This window comes from Muntiacus reevesi, chromosome 2 (genome assembly GCF_963930625.1).
Source record: "Muntiacus reevesi chromosome 2, mMunRee1.1, whole genome shotgun sequence".
NCBI lineage: Eukaryota > Metazoa > Chordata > Mammalia > Artiodactyla > Cervidae > Muntiacus > Muntiacus reevesi.
In genome coordinates this window covers 67875968-67892508 of record NC_089250.1, presented here as the reverse complement: position 1 = coordinate 67892508, position 16541 = coordinate 67875968, and the positions used below count along the sequence as shown (strand labels likewise).

The 16541-nt window shown below is 38.4% G+C and overlaps 1 protein-coding gene and 1 non-coding gene across 2 annotated transcripts in view; both read right to left on the bottom strand.

Annotated features, from left to right (window-relative positions):
• The window catches only part of TOP1 (DNA topoisomerase I), an 85759-nt gene that overhangs the window by 46099 nt on the left and 23119 nt on the right, over positions 1–16541 (bottom strand). Inside the window, exon 3 of the mRNA XM_065922019.1 lies at positions 7416–7518. Within this exon, the coding sequence (XP_065778091.1) occupies positions 7416–7518 (103 nt within the window). The remainder of the gene's footprint in view (positions 1–7415; positions 7519–16541) is intronic.
• LOC136162064 (U6 spliceosomal RNA) lies at positions 6136–6242 on the bottom strand. The gene has a single exon (XR_010661914.1). It is a non-coding gene; the product is annotated as a U6 spliceosomal RNA (small nuclear RNA).

Genomic DNA, 16541 nt, shown 5'->3' with positions numbered 1-16541 from the left:
TGCTATCATCAATAAGTAACTACTAAATTAGATTCAACTACCAAAATCAACAGCTTCAATTTATTAGAATGGCAATTCTATCAGGCTTTGTGGTACTCATCATAATCTCATCAATACTGAGTATGTTAGTTTCCAAATAGCTTTTATATGCATACTTACATTGAATTCTCCCTTACACACTTGAAAGCTTGACCAGGCTAGTGTTGCTATTAACATTCAACCAAAGTGGAAAAAGATGCAGAAGTTAAGTGGCTTGGATAAGGACACACGGCTAGTCAACGATAGGACCGGGCCTCTCCACTTCTACTTCAGTGTGCTTTTCACTACATCACATGAATATGGTGGTGATAATCAGCCTCATTTCTTAACTACCCAACCTCTTCCACTTAACTATGTTAACTGTCCATTTCCCCAAGACAGGCTGCTATGAGAACGTGTAGATAAATGGAGGGCTTCAGCAATAAGCTGCCCCCACCACCCCCACACCAAAAAAAGCAGTAAACACATCTTTTTAAATGTGATTACTTGCAGAAAAATTTCCCTAATCTGAGAACCAGTTGATTAATTCCAGTGCATTTTCCTAAAAATCTATGTTCTCTCAACTTTAATTCAGGTAGGATATGTAACTGAAGGGAAGGCAGAAACCAAAAGCATCCTTATTCTCACACTGACTGTATAAATTAGTACTACCAACAGGGTTGAAAAAGCACTTCCCTTACTATATTTCACAGCATTGCTTTTCTATCTTCCCTGGATTTCCACAAATTTTTCACTCCACTCTGAGGATCAGGTTTAAAAAAGACAAGAGATGCACACAGTCAAAAGTTGGCAGGAGAAATCTTATGTTTCACATGTGATAGTCCTTTATTTTCTAAAATAAGCACCCCCAACTGCTTTTAATGATGCTGTATATATGACAGGTCTAGTATTAAAGATAATTTATGCTAAGAATGCAACCTTTCAAGAGAAGTATCTGGGTCAAATCCTACAAGCTCAGTGATTCTTTATCATCTAGTCAGAGAATTCCTTTTGTTTCTTTAGAGAAGATTTATATATTGCTTTAAAAGACTAGAAGTGCTAAATATCAAAGCTAACAGAAAAAAGCAGTATCAGAGACAGATAATAGAAGAAATTATTTTTATTTGACTTTGGTATAAATTTCCTATAGGCCAGATAGTCAGAGATGGGGTTTTCACTAGGTCAGAATTTAATGAGGTTAATACTTGTAGTGCCAAAACGTCTAGGGATTTGGGGCCAAAAAGAAAGAGGCAGCATCTGAAAGGATCTGGCATTGTAAAACCTAAGTTGCCTACCATATGCATAAGAAAGAGGTGCTTGTATTTAAACACAGACAGTTTAGCGACACAACTAACTTCTTGGGGAGAGAGATTTGCTTTACCTTACATCAGGTCCTTTAAAGTCACACTAGGACTTAGAAGCCCTGGTCTCTCAGCCTCACTCTGTGACCACACTGCTGTGTGACCTGGGGCCTGTCGCCTCAGACTCATGTCCACATACAAAAGACATGAAATAGAATGACCTTTAACACCCCATTTCCCCTATGGAGCACCTTGGTTGATAATAATTAAAGGAGGAAGTACATGAATAAGATGGGATCTCCTGAGAGGTAGGTCTAAATCCCATCTGTCTCAGAAAGGCTTATTTCCCATTCTCTGACACTCCAAGTATGCAGTACAATATTACTATGCAGGAGAAAGAGGCCTCCTGGATTTGGGTCCTAAGTGTAACCTAATGAAAAATCACTGATGCCAGGATCTAGCAGAAGAGGAAGGAATATAGAAACACATTACTGTAGAACTTGTTTCTTCATAATAGATGGCCACAAAAGTAGGCAGGGTTGATGAGCAAAGTTTTAAAACAAAGCATTTTGGAACAGAACATGCTAAATCTTAATTATTCTGGACTTCAGAGGTGATTAAACAATCCTCAAGGATTCCTTAATGTGCTGAAGAAGAAAAAGAAACCCAAAACTACCAGAAAGATCAGAAGTCATTTAAAAGGAACACAGTGTACAGGACTTTACTGGACCATAACCAATACACTTACTTTGTTGCAAAGCGGCAGTGTGTCAACAGAGGTCAAAACAGGAAGTACTTAAAAGTCTGCTTACAACACATCATCTGGTTAAACTGTCTTAAACTTACTCACATGTGAATTAGAGATCCAGGGCTAGATTTAGTCATGTGTAAACAAAACCTAGGGGCAGGTTCTTTCAATGCCTTTTGGCAAACAGGCTATTATTTTTCAAGTATTCTGATTAGAAAATAAAGAAAATATAAAAAGGCACAAAACTGCACAGAATAAACTCCTGAATTTGCCTATCCTATAAAAGTACACTTTTAAGGAAGACAAGAAAGTTCAGTTGAGGAAGGTCAAGTAAACTAGTCAACATCACAAGACACTTAGGTGGAGAGACCAGAACCAGGAGATGTTCTTCTAGACAGACAAGAAACCCACTGTGGACTTCAAGAAAAATGATGTCAAAATTACATCCTTGGGTTTCCCTGGTGGCTCAGTGGTACAGAATCTGCCTGCCAAAGCAGAAGACACAAGTTAGATCCCTGATCTGGGAAGATTCCACATGCCACGGAGCAACTAAGACTGTGCATCCCTCAACTACAGAAGCCCGCTCACCCTAAAGCCTGTGCTCCACAACAAGAGAAGCCACCGTAATGAGAAGCCTGCAAACAGAGACAAGCCCACGCAGCAAAGAAGACCCAGCACCGCCATAAATAAAAACTTTTAAAAAATAAGATGAATAAAGCTTTAAAAAAAATTACATTCTAAAATTTTTTAACAGATTTTGGTAAAACAGGACAGGGATCAAACTTCTGTCCCAAAGCCTTTTTATGCCACTTCTACCTAATTCTTTTCTTCCATCACAAATGGCAAATTATGGCTGGTGAAGTAAGATGTGTCAGAGAATAAGATGCCCATTTTTTAAAAGCTTATGGTTTAAATAGTAACTTCTATCCTTTTAAAATCTTTTTTTGGACAGATTTCAGGTTAAGATAAAAATTAGTTTTTCTTCATCTGATCCATGTGTAAGCATTTTCCTCAGATGATAAGTTCTTCATAGTCAAGACTATCTCATATATTTTTGGCCCTTCACATCAACTAGCACATCATAAATATGGTAAGCAAGATAAAAATTATTGTTTGACATGATCAGCAATTCTACTCCTAAGTATATACCCAAGAGAATTGAAAGCAGGGACTCCAGACACTTGTACACCCTGGTGCATAGCAGTATTATTCACAATAGTCAAAAGGTGGAAACAATCCAAGTATCCAACAACAGATGAAAGAATTTAAATGTGGCAGGCATGCAATGAAATATTATTCAACTATAAATAAAAATGGAATTCTGATTTTCAGTAAAATGGATGAACCTTGAAAACATTATGCTAAGGAAAATAAGCCAGACACAAAAAGGAAAAATACTTTATGACTCCACTTACCTGTCTGAGGTAGCTAGAATAGAACAATTCACAGAGACAGAAAACAGAAGCTGCTAAAGGACAGGAGGAAGGGGAAATAGAAGTATTATTTAAGAAGTACAGAGATTATCTGGAATGAAGAAGAAGTTCTAAAGATGGATACTAGGGATGGTTGTACAATATAGTGAATGCCACTTCCCCCAAATGACAAACTTTATGTTCTACATATTTCAGACAGAAACACACACAAAAGAAGTGTTTGAAATGTGGGATGGCCAAAGGGAACTCTCCTACAGAATATTGAGAATATTCGAAAAGGAGAGAGATGATGGTAACTGGTGTAACCATAGGCACACCACTCACTGATTCAATAAATATATACTACTAAGTACTACCTATCTGTCAGGTACTACAGTAAGCCTTGAGGACATAAATGAAGACAACAGACCCCAATGTTGTTCCCAGGGGCATCAAGAGTCAAATAGGTCACATAGAAAAGTAGAGAGACAATTACAACACCACCACAACTTGGTAACGGCTGTGAGAGGGATATATTCAAGGTGCCAGAGAACCCTTAAAAATGGTACTTTAATATGGGGGCAGGGGGGGACAGGCAGAAAAGATACCCGAAAGAAGAACTCTAAGCTGCAACTAAAAGAATGTTATTAGGAGGGCAACAGAGTCTTCCAGAACCAGTAACAGCATATTTGAAAACCTAGAGGTATTCAGAAGACACTCTGTGTTTTGAGGAACAGAAAAGCAGTTAAGGGAGACTAGAAGTGGAAGGTGAAAGAAGGGTGAATCACAAGAGATGCAGCAGAGAAAGACAGCCAGACTTAGAGAATCATTCTGCAATCTAGAATGAGAAGATGAAAAGTGGAAAGCCAGGGGAAGTTAGTTTCAAGGCCTCAGCCCAGAACATGGTGTACCTTGGCGAATGTTCCATGTGTATTTTACTGCCGTGTATAATATTCTATAAATGTCAATTAAATCAGGCTCGTTGATGATGTTTAAAGTCTTCTATATCCTTGATGATTCTCCCATCAATTGAGAAAGAGGTAGCAAAATCTAACTATAAGTATTATTTCTCTTTGCAATTCTAACAGTTTTCACTTCATCTATTTTGAGACTCTGATATCAGTTATAACTGATTATATTAACATTTATAACTTCATACTCTTTGCTACTGTTCATTCGTGTCCCAATTCTTTGTGAACCCATGGACTCTATAGTCTGCACGGCTCCTCTGTTCATGGATTTTCCAGACAATAATACTGGAGTGGGTTGCCATTTCCTACTCCAAGGCTCTTCCTGAGGCAGAAGAGTGAACCTGCCTCTCTTGCACTGGCAGGCGGAGCCACCAGGGAAGCTTTGTAACTGTTACGTCCTCTTGATTACTAGTCCCTTTCTTTATCATTATGAAATGAACTTCTTTATTCCTGGCAATAATCTTTGCTCTCAAATCTACATAGATATTAATATTAGGTAGATGACTACAAACTGAAGAAAAGGTGCATGTGAACTGGATTCAACTATTAGTACTAAGACTAAATTTACTGGACTAATGGAAACTAGATAATCAAGTGATAAGAAATGAGCAAGTTGTGGGGAAAGACCACAGTAGTGGTAGATGATTCCTGAAGAAACATCCTCACTACAGAAAATTAATCTGGTTATTTTAATGATTCATAAAGACTTCTTCCCTTAAAATTTTCACTTAAAATTTTTTAATGATTATAAAAAGACAGAAAGAATTCACTTTATCATGCCTTTTCCATGATAAGCCTTATTTTTAATAACTTTTAAAAATAAAAGTAGCATATAAATATAGAATGCAGAGTTCAAAGAGTTATCACAAAATGAAGCTACAATGTGACTGCCACAAAAGTCAAGAAAAATACCACTGATACCACCCCAGAAGTACCCCTCATACCATTTTATAACCGATACCTTTCCTTCCTCACCAAAGATAACTATGACCCTGGATTCTAAAGGTCTTGATTTAATTTTTCTGTTTTTCAGTCTCAAACAAATTGAAGCATACACTATGTATTTTTTGGCTAGCTTTCTTCATTCAAAATAGGTTTGTGGAATTCACCTATGTTTATTACTTTCATATTTATTTATATATACTATCCTAAGATATAATATGAATATACCACACTTTATCCATTTTACTACTAACGGGCATTTGGGAGATTTTTACTTTGGGGTTATTAAAAACAATGCAGCTCTAAATAGCTTTTCACCTGCCCTTTGGTGCCCATATACACACATTTCTGATGCGAATATACTTGGGAATGGAATTCTTAGGTTACAAGGTATACATATGTTAATTTTAGAAGACACAGCTAAGTAGTTTCGAGAAATGATTCAACAATTTAGAGTCCCATCAGACATGGGACTGTTTCACACCATTTGAAGGTCTTAGAATTAGCATTATTTTAATAATTAGCTATTATTACATTGCGTAGGATATTATATTGAAGTTGCATTTCCCTGATGAATGAATGTTTTTTTTTTTATTTTGTTATGTTGGTACATTTTATTCTTTCTTAAATTCTTAAACTGGTCTTGTGTTCATACAATAGCACATATTCCTGTGAACCTATTTATATTTTGGAATTTTAGTGGAAAGAAATGCTATCAGTTAATATTAGGGTTGATAAGGCATAAAAATATGGAATGCTTCACAAATTTGCGTGTCAACCTTGTACATGGGCCATGCTAATCTTCCCTGTATCGTTCCAATTTTAGTATATGTGCTGCCTAAGCGAGCACTCCCTGATGAATGATGTTGAGCACCTTCCAGCGTTTCCACTGGTCATTTGGACATCTTCTTTTGTGAAGAGCTTGCTCCATCCTCTCATGAATTTTTCTGCTGGATTATCTGTCTCATTTTTATTTACTTGTAGATTTTTGTATACACTGGAGAAAAACTTTTGACCATGTATTTATGTTAAATATATTTTGTCTATAGACAATAAGCCGACCTAATGAAGTAGTTCTAAGAGACTCTAGGTTGAAGGCACTTGAGCTTTAAGTTCCCTCCCACAAAATTTAGACAATTATGGGAATATCATATGGCTCTCCCCCAACAACTGCCTTTAACTCAAAATGGAAGTTTAAGTCCTCATTTTCAATAAGTAGTCCTACACCTAAAGATACCCTGTCTTTGGGCTTAACCACCTGCCACCTACACCAAAAAAAGGAGGCAAAATGAACAAGAAAACATCTTTCTGATCCCTCTTGGATCCCAGAGGGCAACACCTCTGAGTTTCATTTACACTGGTGATCACTGGCTTTTGTGAGAACTGAAGCCCTCTGGTAAACTGATGAAAGCTAGGAATGGTCTCTTCAGGAATATCTCATATACCCAACCTTTTGTATATGATTTCAGGGACTAATAGACCATGGAAGCCTAAGTTAAGAATTTTTAAACTTAAACCCTTTAAAGTACAGAAAGAAGAAAAATATCAATCTATATCTATCAAGTTTCCAATCCAGTCACCTTTTATCAAAGCAAGTTCTCTGGACACTTGATGAAACGCCATCCTGTGTTAACAATTTACCATACTTGCTTTGGACATTCTGATCTGAATGAACAATGGCAACCCCAGTAAGGCATGAATTATCAAGGCCATCCAAGTATTTACCTGTGGTTCAAGTTCAGGCCTATTCCAAGTAAGCCAAGCCTATTTGAATGACGAGGGACCTGAATGAGGAGGGACCTGAACGATGATGGACCTGAATGAGGGACCTGAACAACGAGGGGCCTGAACGGGGAGGGACCTGAACGGGGAGGGGCCTGAACGAGGAGGCGGGGCCTGAATGGGGAGGGGCCTGAACGAGGAGGAGGGGCCTGAACAAGGAGGAGGGGCCTGAACGAGGAGGAGGGGCCTGAACGAGGAGGAGGGGCCTGAACGGCGAGGAGCCTGATGGTTCAGCCCTTACCTGTTGCTGTGCTTGGACTTCTCTCGGTCTTTCTCCTTGTCCTTCTTGTGCTCTTTATGCCGGTGTTCTCGATCTTTATGCTTATCTTTGTGTTTATGAGAATCTGCAACCATAAGAGATGAGTCAGTTATGAGGAGTCATGCGCTATCTCCTGCCCATCTACCTTGATGAGCTGGTCAAGAAGCACAATGACAGGACTTAAATGGCATGGTAGCCATCTATAATAGCATATTCCATTGGAGAAAAAGACTTCACAAGCCAGCCCAGACAAGGCATCCCATTACCCTACCTCTAAAACCAAGATATGTCAAAAATAAGCACGAAGAGAAGAGGGAGCCAATTCTACTGTAAAAGAAGGTAACAGTTTGGCGTTCTTCTCCCTAGACCTGGTACCAGGAAAACTAAGCCATAAACGATTCAAAGGATAAATCTTGAACACCACCTCTCAAGATCAGATGGTTATCTATGTAACTTGTGGAAAATCCAAACCTTAAGAGATACAAGTTTTTAAATCAACTTAAAGAAGTATAATTTCCACAGAGCAAGATACATTTCAAAGATACAGAGTAGTAAATCCAGCAGACATATTCACAGACATAATCCCTACCATAATCAAAATTTAGAACATTTCCATCATCTCTGGAAGTCTCCTTTGTGCCCACTCCTAGTCAATCCCTATTTTTACCTCCAGCCTGAAGCAACCACTGATCCGCTAGTGCAATAGATTAGATTTATCTAAATTTCTAGTTTCATATAAATGGAACTACAGGATATCCTCTTTGGGGTCTGATTTCTTTCACTCAACATATTTTTGTCATTCAACCATGTTGTTGAATATATCAGTAGTTGGTTAGATTTTACTGGAATGGTAATACATTGTTGGGATACACTGCAATTTACTTATCCATTCACCTGCTGAGGTACATTTGAGCTATTTTCAGGCACTGGCTTTTTTATGAATAAATCTGCTATGAACTTTCACATACAAGTCCTTGTATAGACATGTTTTAATTTCTCTTGGGTATATACTTAATGATGAAGTTACAGGGTCACCTGTAAGTGTATGTTTTATTTTACAGGAAACTGCTAAACTGTACAGCAAAATGATTATACCATTATACAGTCCCACGAACAATGGAGTTCCAACTACTGCAAATTCTCACCAACATCTAATAAAATCAGTCTAATTTTAGCTATTCTAGCAGGTATGTAGTGGTATCTCACTGTTGTTTTAATCCAGCTTACTGATTAAATGATGGGCATCTTTTCATATGCAGACTGGCCACTCATATCTTCTTTGGTAAAGTATCTCTTCAAGTCTTTTCTCCACTTAAAAAAACTTGTTTGCCTTATTACTGTGTTCTTTATTTGAATCCCTGGTGGCTCAGCAGTAAAGAATCCCCCTGCAATGCAGGAGATGAGGGTCTGATCCCTGGGTCAGGAAAATCCCCTGGAAAAGAAAATGGCAATCCACTCCAGTATTCTTGCCTGGGAAATACCATGGACAGAAGAGCCTGGTGGGCGACAGTCTGTGGGGCTGCAAAAGAGTTGGACACAACTTATCAACTACACCAACACCACCACGAGTACTTTATATATCATGCATTACAATTTTTTGGTTAGACATGAGTATTGTGAACATTCTTTCTAGGAGTTTTATACAGAGGTAAGAGGCAGGGAACATTTTTTAAATCTATAATGACATACAGCACCATTTTTTGTTTTTGTTTTTTTAAAGACTGCCTTTTCCCCATTGAACTGCCATGGGCCTCTTAACTGGAAATGAAGTGACCACAAAATTGTAGATCTGTTACTAGACCCCAACAGAGAGTATATTAACTCCTAAAACTTCAAAGAAGAGCTTTTTTTCCATAGTAATTTTGAGAGCAGATAATATAAGTACTTTATCTTTGTACCGTCTCAAAATTGTTTTGGCTATTCTGTCTTCTGTATTTCCATATGAATTTTAGATTTAGTTGGTTGATTTCCTAAAGAAAAACAAAGCCAGCTAGGAGTTTGTGTTCACAGGACACCTTGCAGAGACGTTACATCAAAACACTGTGTCCTTTGATCCATGAACATGGTTATCTCTTTCTACCTTTTTAGGTCAGTGACTCAAATTTTAGTGTATCAGAATTAATCCAAGGGCATATTAAAAATGCAGCTCACTGGAGTCAGGTCACCTTAATGTTGACTGTCAATCAATTGGAAGTTTATGTATTCAACGCATGTGGTAGTTTTAAAATATGTCCAACAGATTCTTTGATACTCCTCCTTTCAAGTTGTGGCCTAATTTCATTCTCCTTAAGTATGGGCTAGACGTAGTAACTCACCCCTAAAAACAGGATAAAGTGGAAATATCAGTGGGCAGGCCATCAAAGGCATAGGATCTTTCTCCTTGCCCTGGGCAAAGACAGTTGCCACACTGTTAGGACACTCAAGCAGCCCTGTGGAGAGGCCTATCTGGTGAGGAAGTGAAACTTCCTGCTAATAGTTATGTGAATGAACCACCTTGGAAGTGGGTCCTCTAAGTTAAACCTCCAGATGACTGCCAACTCAGACTCTGAACCAAAACCACCCAGCTAAGCTCTTTCTGGATTCCTGGTTCACACAAACTGTGTGAGAAAACAGATGTTTGTTATTTAAGGTGCTAAATTTTGAGATAACATGCTTAATAACAACAGACAACTAACAACAATGTACAGACAACATGTGTGTTCTACACCACTCCTTGCTCACAGCAAAAATAAGTCACATTTGGCATAATCTGTTAAATATCTATTCCGTGCTAGGCCCTAGAGAAACAGAATTTGTATGACCATTACCCTAGCTATAAGAAACTCTCATCTCACCGAGATGGGAAAATAAAAGCATGTGGTATCAGAACCCAATCTTCCACATAGCATAGAGAACCCATCAACTTCTGAAAATCTCAAGTTCAAAATTTTAAAATGCTGTCAATCTGATACAAAGCTGTTAGCCCCATTTACCTGATAATAATTAATACCCTGATTTCTTCTGCCCCCAACAAGTACTTACAGTTAAAATAACAACAACAACTGACAAACCATGTCACTAGCACTACAACCAGAATGAAGCCTGGTTCACTGACTTTGTTTACAGGCCAGATTTAACAAACAAACAACAGAACACGAGCATCTGCTATTATGGCCCAAGGCTATGGCAGCGACACAATTTTTTTTTAAATTATTCTGTGTATACACACACATAAAAATGTCTGAAAAAGACTAGAAGACAGACACCAAATGTTAAAAGTAGTCTGGGTAGTAAATTTATGAGTAACTTGAGTTTTTGTGTGTATACTTTGCCTTTTTCTCCAACAAAGATGAGTCACTTTCATAATAAAAAATAGAAGTTAAAAAAATTACCAGGCTTTAAAACCTTATTTTGACAAATAGTGGTGTGCACAAGGAAAAAGTAGTATTATTAACTCACTAAAAAGCTTTAAAGAAAAAGAAAACTAAGTAAAAGATAAATTGAAAATAATTCCAGGTAGGTTTTAGATAACCAGTCTGCCAAAAACATTATTGTTTTAAGTGTGCAAAACCTCAAAGCTGATTTTTAAAGCCAAATCCCCAATTCTTTCAAAGCTATTGCTAATCTAAAAACATAAAACCAAAATGTCTGGTAAAAAACTTAAAAGTTGTAGCTGAAAATTCCACCAGTGCAAATAAAACCTAGGTCAAAGATCTGAACCCCAAGTGTCCCTATTTAAAAGTTATCACATGTCTACTATATGTTCAAATTGTGCTATGTGTGCTGTGACAGGTATCAAAAATAACATATGTCGATGTCTTTAAATATCCTAATAGCTGTAGTATAGTTCTACAGGGTAGGCTGGACCTTCAGAGAAGAAATGATAGGGAGGCAGAATAGAATTAGTTGATCTGAACAACAAAAGTGTGTAAACAAGCCTAAATAACCAATGGACAGGGAAACCATCACAGAGTAGATCTGCACTAGGTAAACTGATAGATAGTTTTTACAGATGCATACAGAAATACTTCCAGGTGAATGATGTCTGCAACTAGCTTTAAAATACTGTCAGCCGCCCCTCCCCCCCCAATGGGGGGATATAGGGATAGATAAAACAAGACGGGCAAGAGGTTGATGTTAATAGTTATTGAAGAGGCAGGTAAGACACATGGCAGCTCGTTGTATTACTCTACTTAGATAGGCTTGAAACTTCAGAATAAAAAGTTAAACACTTATTTTTAACACTTATTTGTCCCTTCCAATACCCTATTTTTTTCTTATTATATAAGGGTAAGGCAAGGAGAAGACTAGCCTAGTCCAAGAGAGGATTTGTGTTAAGGAGCAATAAGAGATAAAGCTTGATAAAATTAACCCAAGAGTCAGGGTGTCCTACTCTCAGGATGACAAGGAGCCACTTCAAGCAGAAAAGGAACAAAATGAAAGCCATACATAAGGAAGATTAACTGAAGGGCAGTGTGGGTAGAAGGTAAAAGTAAAAGCAAAACAACTAGCTAGTGTTTTTGAGGCAATCTAGAAAAAAGTGATAGCAAAGAGGATGAGAAAAAAATGTAAAAGTATGTTGAAAAAAATGGAAGTAGAATTCAGTTCTAGGAATTCATGGGATGTGTGATCAATAAATGCAGAAGAGTCAAAGAAGATTCAAAGACTTTAAGTCAAGGTGGTTAGAACAAGGTGCCTTAGAAGAAGACACAGGCAACCTGTGCAGAACAAAAATGTGGAAAACAAAAAGACTGAAGAAATGATGAAACTAACTCAAGTCCTATTGTATTTAAGGTAACAGTGGGACATTTAAAAATGCTGGACAGAAGAGAAGCCAGTAAGTAAAAACTGATGCCAATAAGGGCACAATGATGTATGTCCCCCATGGAGAAAATGTTTGTAGACAGCACAATAATGGATTTGAAGATTACTTTTAGTACATACTCTTTCCCTTAACTGGAGTTCATCTAAGAATAGATATTATTAAAAATGTTTTGTAGAAAGGATCTTGCCACTTTAAGCACCTGTTAAACGCAGCAAGAATTGTGTTGATTTTGACTAACAGAAATGAAAGGCACAAGCCATTGCATATTAAATCATCAGAACACCTCATTCACCCTCCTAATAACAAATGTTTCAAATCCTGGAATTCAAATATTTAAGATGAAGACACAGGAGGAAGACCACTGAAATCCTGGAGAAGACAGAAGACATTAACAACTAATTCCTTTCACTTTATCTTAAGGATAGATATGTAAACAAATCAAGAGAACAGGAATCAACATCTTTTGTTACAGTTATCTAAGGTGTTCCTAAGGTCAACAATGTTCTGAGGTAAAGAGGCTTCCAAATGACAAAAGAGGTTAAGCATCTGTATCTTCCCCAGTTGCAGGAATAGTTGCTAGATATCACTACAAACTTCCAGATGTGTAAGCTGGATTCAGAAAAGGCAGAGGAACCAGAGATCAAATTGCCAACATCTGCTGGATCATCGAAAAAGCAAGAGTGTTCCAGAAAAACATCTACTTCTGCTTTATTGACTAGGCCAAAGCCTTTGACTGTGTGGATCACAACAAACTGTGGAAAATTCTGAAAGAGATGGGAATACCAGACCACCTGACCTGCCTCCTGAGAAATCTGTATGCAGGTCAAGAAGCAACAGGTTAGAACTGGACATGGAACAACAGACTGGTTCCAAAGGGAAAGGAATATATCAAGGCTGTATATTGTCACCCTGCTTATCTAACTTACGCAGAGTACATCATGCAAAATACTGGGCTGGATGAAGCACAAACTGGGATCAAGATTGCTGGGAGAAATATCAATAACCTCAGATGTGCAGGTGACACCACACTTATGGCAGAAAGTGAAGAAGAACTAAAGAGCCTCTTAATGAAAGTGAAAGAGGAGAGTGAAAAAGTTGGCTTAAAACTCAATATTCAGAAAACTATCATCAAGGCATCTGGTCCCATCACTTCATGACAAATAGATGAGGAAACAATAGAAACAATGAGAGACTTTGCTTTTGGTGGCTCCAAAATCACTGCAGATGGTGACTGCAGCCATGAAATTAAAAGACGCTTACTCCTTGGAAGAAAAGTTATGACCAAACTTAAGAGAGCATATTAAAAAGCAGAGACATCACTTTGCCAACAAAGGTCCGTCTAGTCAAAGCTATGGTTTTTCCAGTAGTCATGTATGGATGTGAGAGTTGGACTATAAAGAAAGCTGAGCACCAAAGACTTGATGCTTTTGAACTGTGGTGTTGGAGGAGACTCTTGAGAGTCCCTTGGACAGCAAGAAGATCCAACCAGTCCATCCTAAAGGAAATCAGTCCTGAATATTCATGGAAAGGACTGATGCTGAAGCTTAAACTCCAATACTTTGGCCACCTGATGTGAAGAATTGACTCACTGGAAAAGACCCTGATGCTGGGAAAGACTGAAGGCGCGAGAAGGGGATGACAGAGGATGAGATGGTTGGATGGCATCACCAACTCAACTGACAGGAGTTTGAGTAGTCTCCGGGAGTTGGTGATGGACAGGGAAGCCTGGCATGCTGCAGTCCATTGGGTTGCAAAGAGTTGGACACGACTCAGCGACTGAACTGATCTGACCACTACAAAATGACTCGATGGATAACGTGTAAAATCAAACAGCAAAAAACCAACAACCTTCTACTACTCGATTCAGAATTAGACTCTGAGGATTAATTCAGTTTACAACCATTTTAAATGTATCCTTTAATCCAAAACATCCTCCTCTAGACTCATCAAGACGTTCTGCCCTCAAGGGGTTTAAAATGCAGGAAGATAATCAAGACAGGAACCCAACACAGCCGAAAGCAAACAAGAGAAAAGGAGCACTATGACCTGCTGGAGCACTCAAACTGCCTCATTTCTCACTACTCGTACACTAAGAAAATAGCCCCATTTTAGTTATCTCTTTCTAAGGGTGCATTCTGCACAAGGTAGTATGTTTATGTATTATCTCCAGTTTTCACAACTCTGAGCAGTACTGATTTTACCAAATCTAATACACATTTTTGCTTCTTACCATCTCTGAAAAAGTGCATATGATTCATATAACCCCCATAGAGGGGGAATCTGGTAATATTCAGCAGAACTAACTTATTAATACATACTAACTTTTGATCCTGGGCTTCCCAGGTGGTGCCAGTGGTAAAGAACTCGCCTCCCAGTCCAGGAGACATAAAAGGTGTGGGTTTAATCCCTGGGTCAGAAAGATCCTCTGGAGGAGGATGGCAACCCACTCCAGTATTCTTGCTGGAGAATCCCATGGACAGAGGAGCCTGGCAGGCTACAGTCCTACACAGGATCACAAAGAGTCAGACATGCCTGAAGTGACTTAGCATGCACGCATACATCTTTTGACCCAGCAAGCCATATCTAGGAATGTAGCCTGAAGATATACTTTGAAGGTAGAAAACTCATGCTGGTCTATGTATACGTGAAGGCAGAGCAAATTAGGTCAGTAGAGAAGAAACTTTTAATTTTAGACTTGCTGGAATGGATTAAAATTTCTTTCCTTCATCCCAAAATCTCAAATGTCAAATGACCTTAAAGCAACAGTGTTTATATTGCATCATGATGTTCCTACATTTAAAAAGGTAATAGACATTTTCCTAAATGTCGGTACATGAGACATGTGCCATTACCTCTGGCTCTTACATGATGGCAGAATTTTCAACTTTTCTGCCCTGCTGTTATTTCTCAGAAAGAGTAGTATGGCAGTAGGATTATGGGCATTTTGAAAAATAGTATTAAGAATAAAAATAATGAATCTGGGTTACCTGCCTCCTTTGTTTCCAAGTGAAAAGTTATATACTGAGGAGAAACAGTCTGATTCCACTCAAGAACAGAAATAAAAAGCTTAGGATCCAAGAGGGCAGAGAGATATCTAACACAGATTTTCTGGAGGAGGAAGGGTTTCCCAAGTTGCTCAGTGGTAAAGACCTGCCTGCTGAAGCAGGAGGTGCGTGTTCAACCCCTGGGTTGGGGAAGGAAATAGCAACCCACTCCAGCATTCTTGCCTAGAAAATTCCACAGACAAAGGAGCCTGGTGGGTACAGTCCATGGGGTGGCAATGAGGTGAACACAGCTGAGCACTCACGGAGGAGGCAGTGCTTGAGCTGAGTCTCACTGAAGGCGAAGAGGGAATCAGCATGGCTGAGGACAGACAGCACATTCTTGGCAGATGAGCCATGAAAGTAGACAATCTATTATTGTCATTATTGTTGTTGTTGTTATTGAAAAACTGATCTCATGTTTGAGCAAAATTAAGTGAGATATACTTCCTGCTAGCTAGGAAATGCTAGAGTTGATTCTTATCTGTATTTGTAAGAAATTAAAATCCCAGAGTTATATTTAATTTGCCTAAAGCCATGTGTCCCAAAAGCAGTTTCTTTAAAAAGATATAGAAACACTCCTACTGCTTGTAGCTTTACAGTCCTAATCCTCTGCTTAGACAGAAGAGAAACAAAACACCTAGGAATAAGAAACTTCAGTATCAAATAAATCCAGCAAAATTTGATACAACTGTTACAAAGTACCTGAAAGCTGGCCTAATGGTAGGACAGTGAAACTGCCGGTTTGGAAACCAGGTACAGAACCAGTCCCAAGTAGCTAGAAGAGCATCAAATGAGGTATAACATGAAGAGTTTACTCCTCACAGGGAAACCAGACACATATACAAATTACATGAAAAAGGAAGCCAAGCCTATAAAACACTTTGTTAAATAAGTTCAAGAATGGGAATTTCCCAGCAGTCCAGTGGTTAGGACTTCACACTTCCCCTGCCAAGGACCTGGGTTTGATCCCTGGTAGGGAAACTAGTATCTCACAAGTCGCTCAGCACAGCCAAAAAAAAAAAAAAAAGTTCAAGAATGATGCTGTTAGAACAAAATATCATGGTTAAACCCTAATGACAATCAGCGACATCACAGACAAGCACAGCATGTTGGAAACAATCCCTGAAGGAAGCAGACTGGTTCAACAGAGTGAAGAAGATCTGATTCAAATTCTTGTTCTACCGGTGACTGTATAACCTTGGGGGAAAGTCACCTAACTATGGGGTCTGTAAGAAGGCAACATAAGTCAATGAGTAAGAG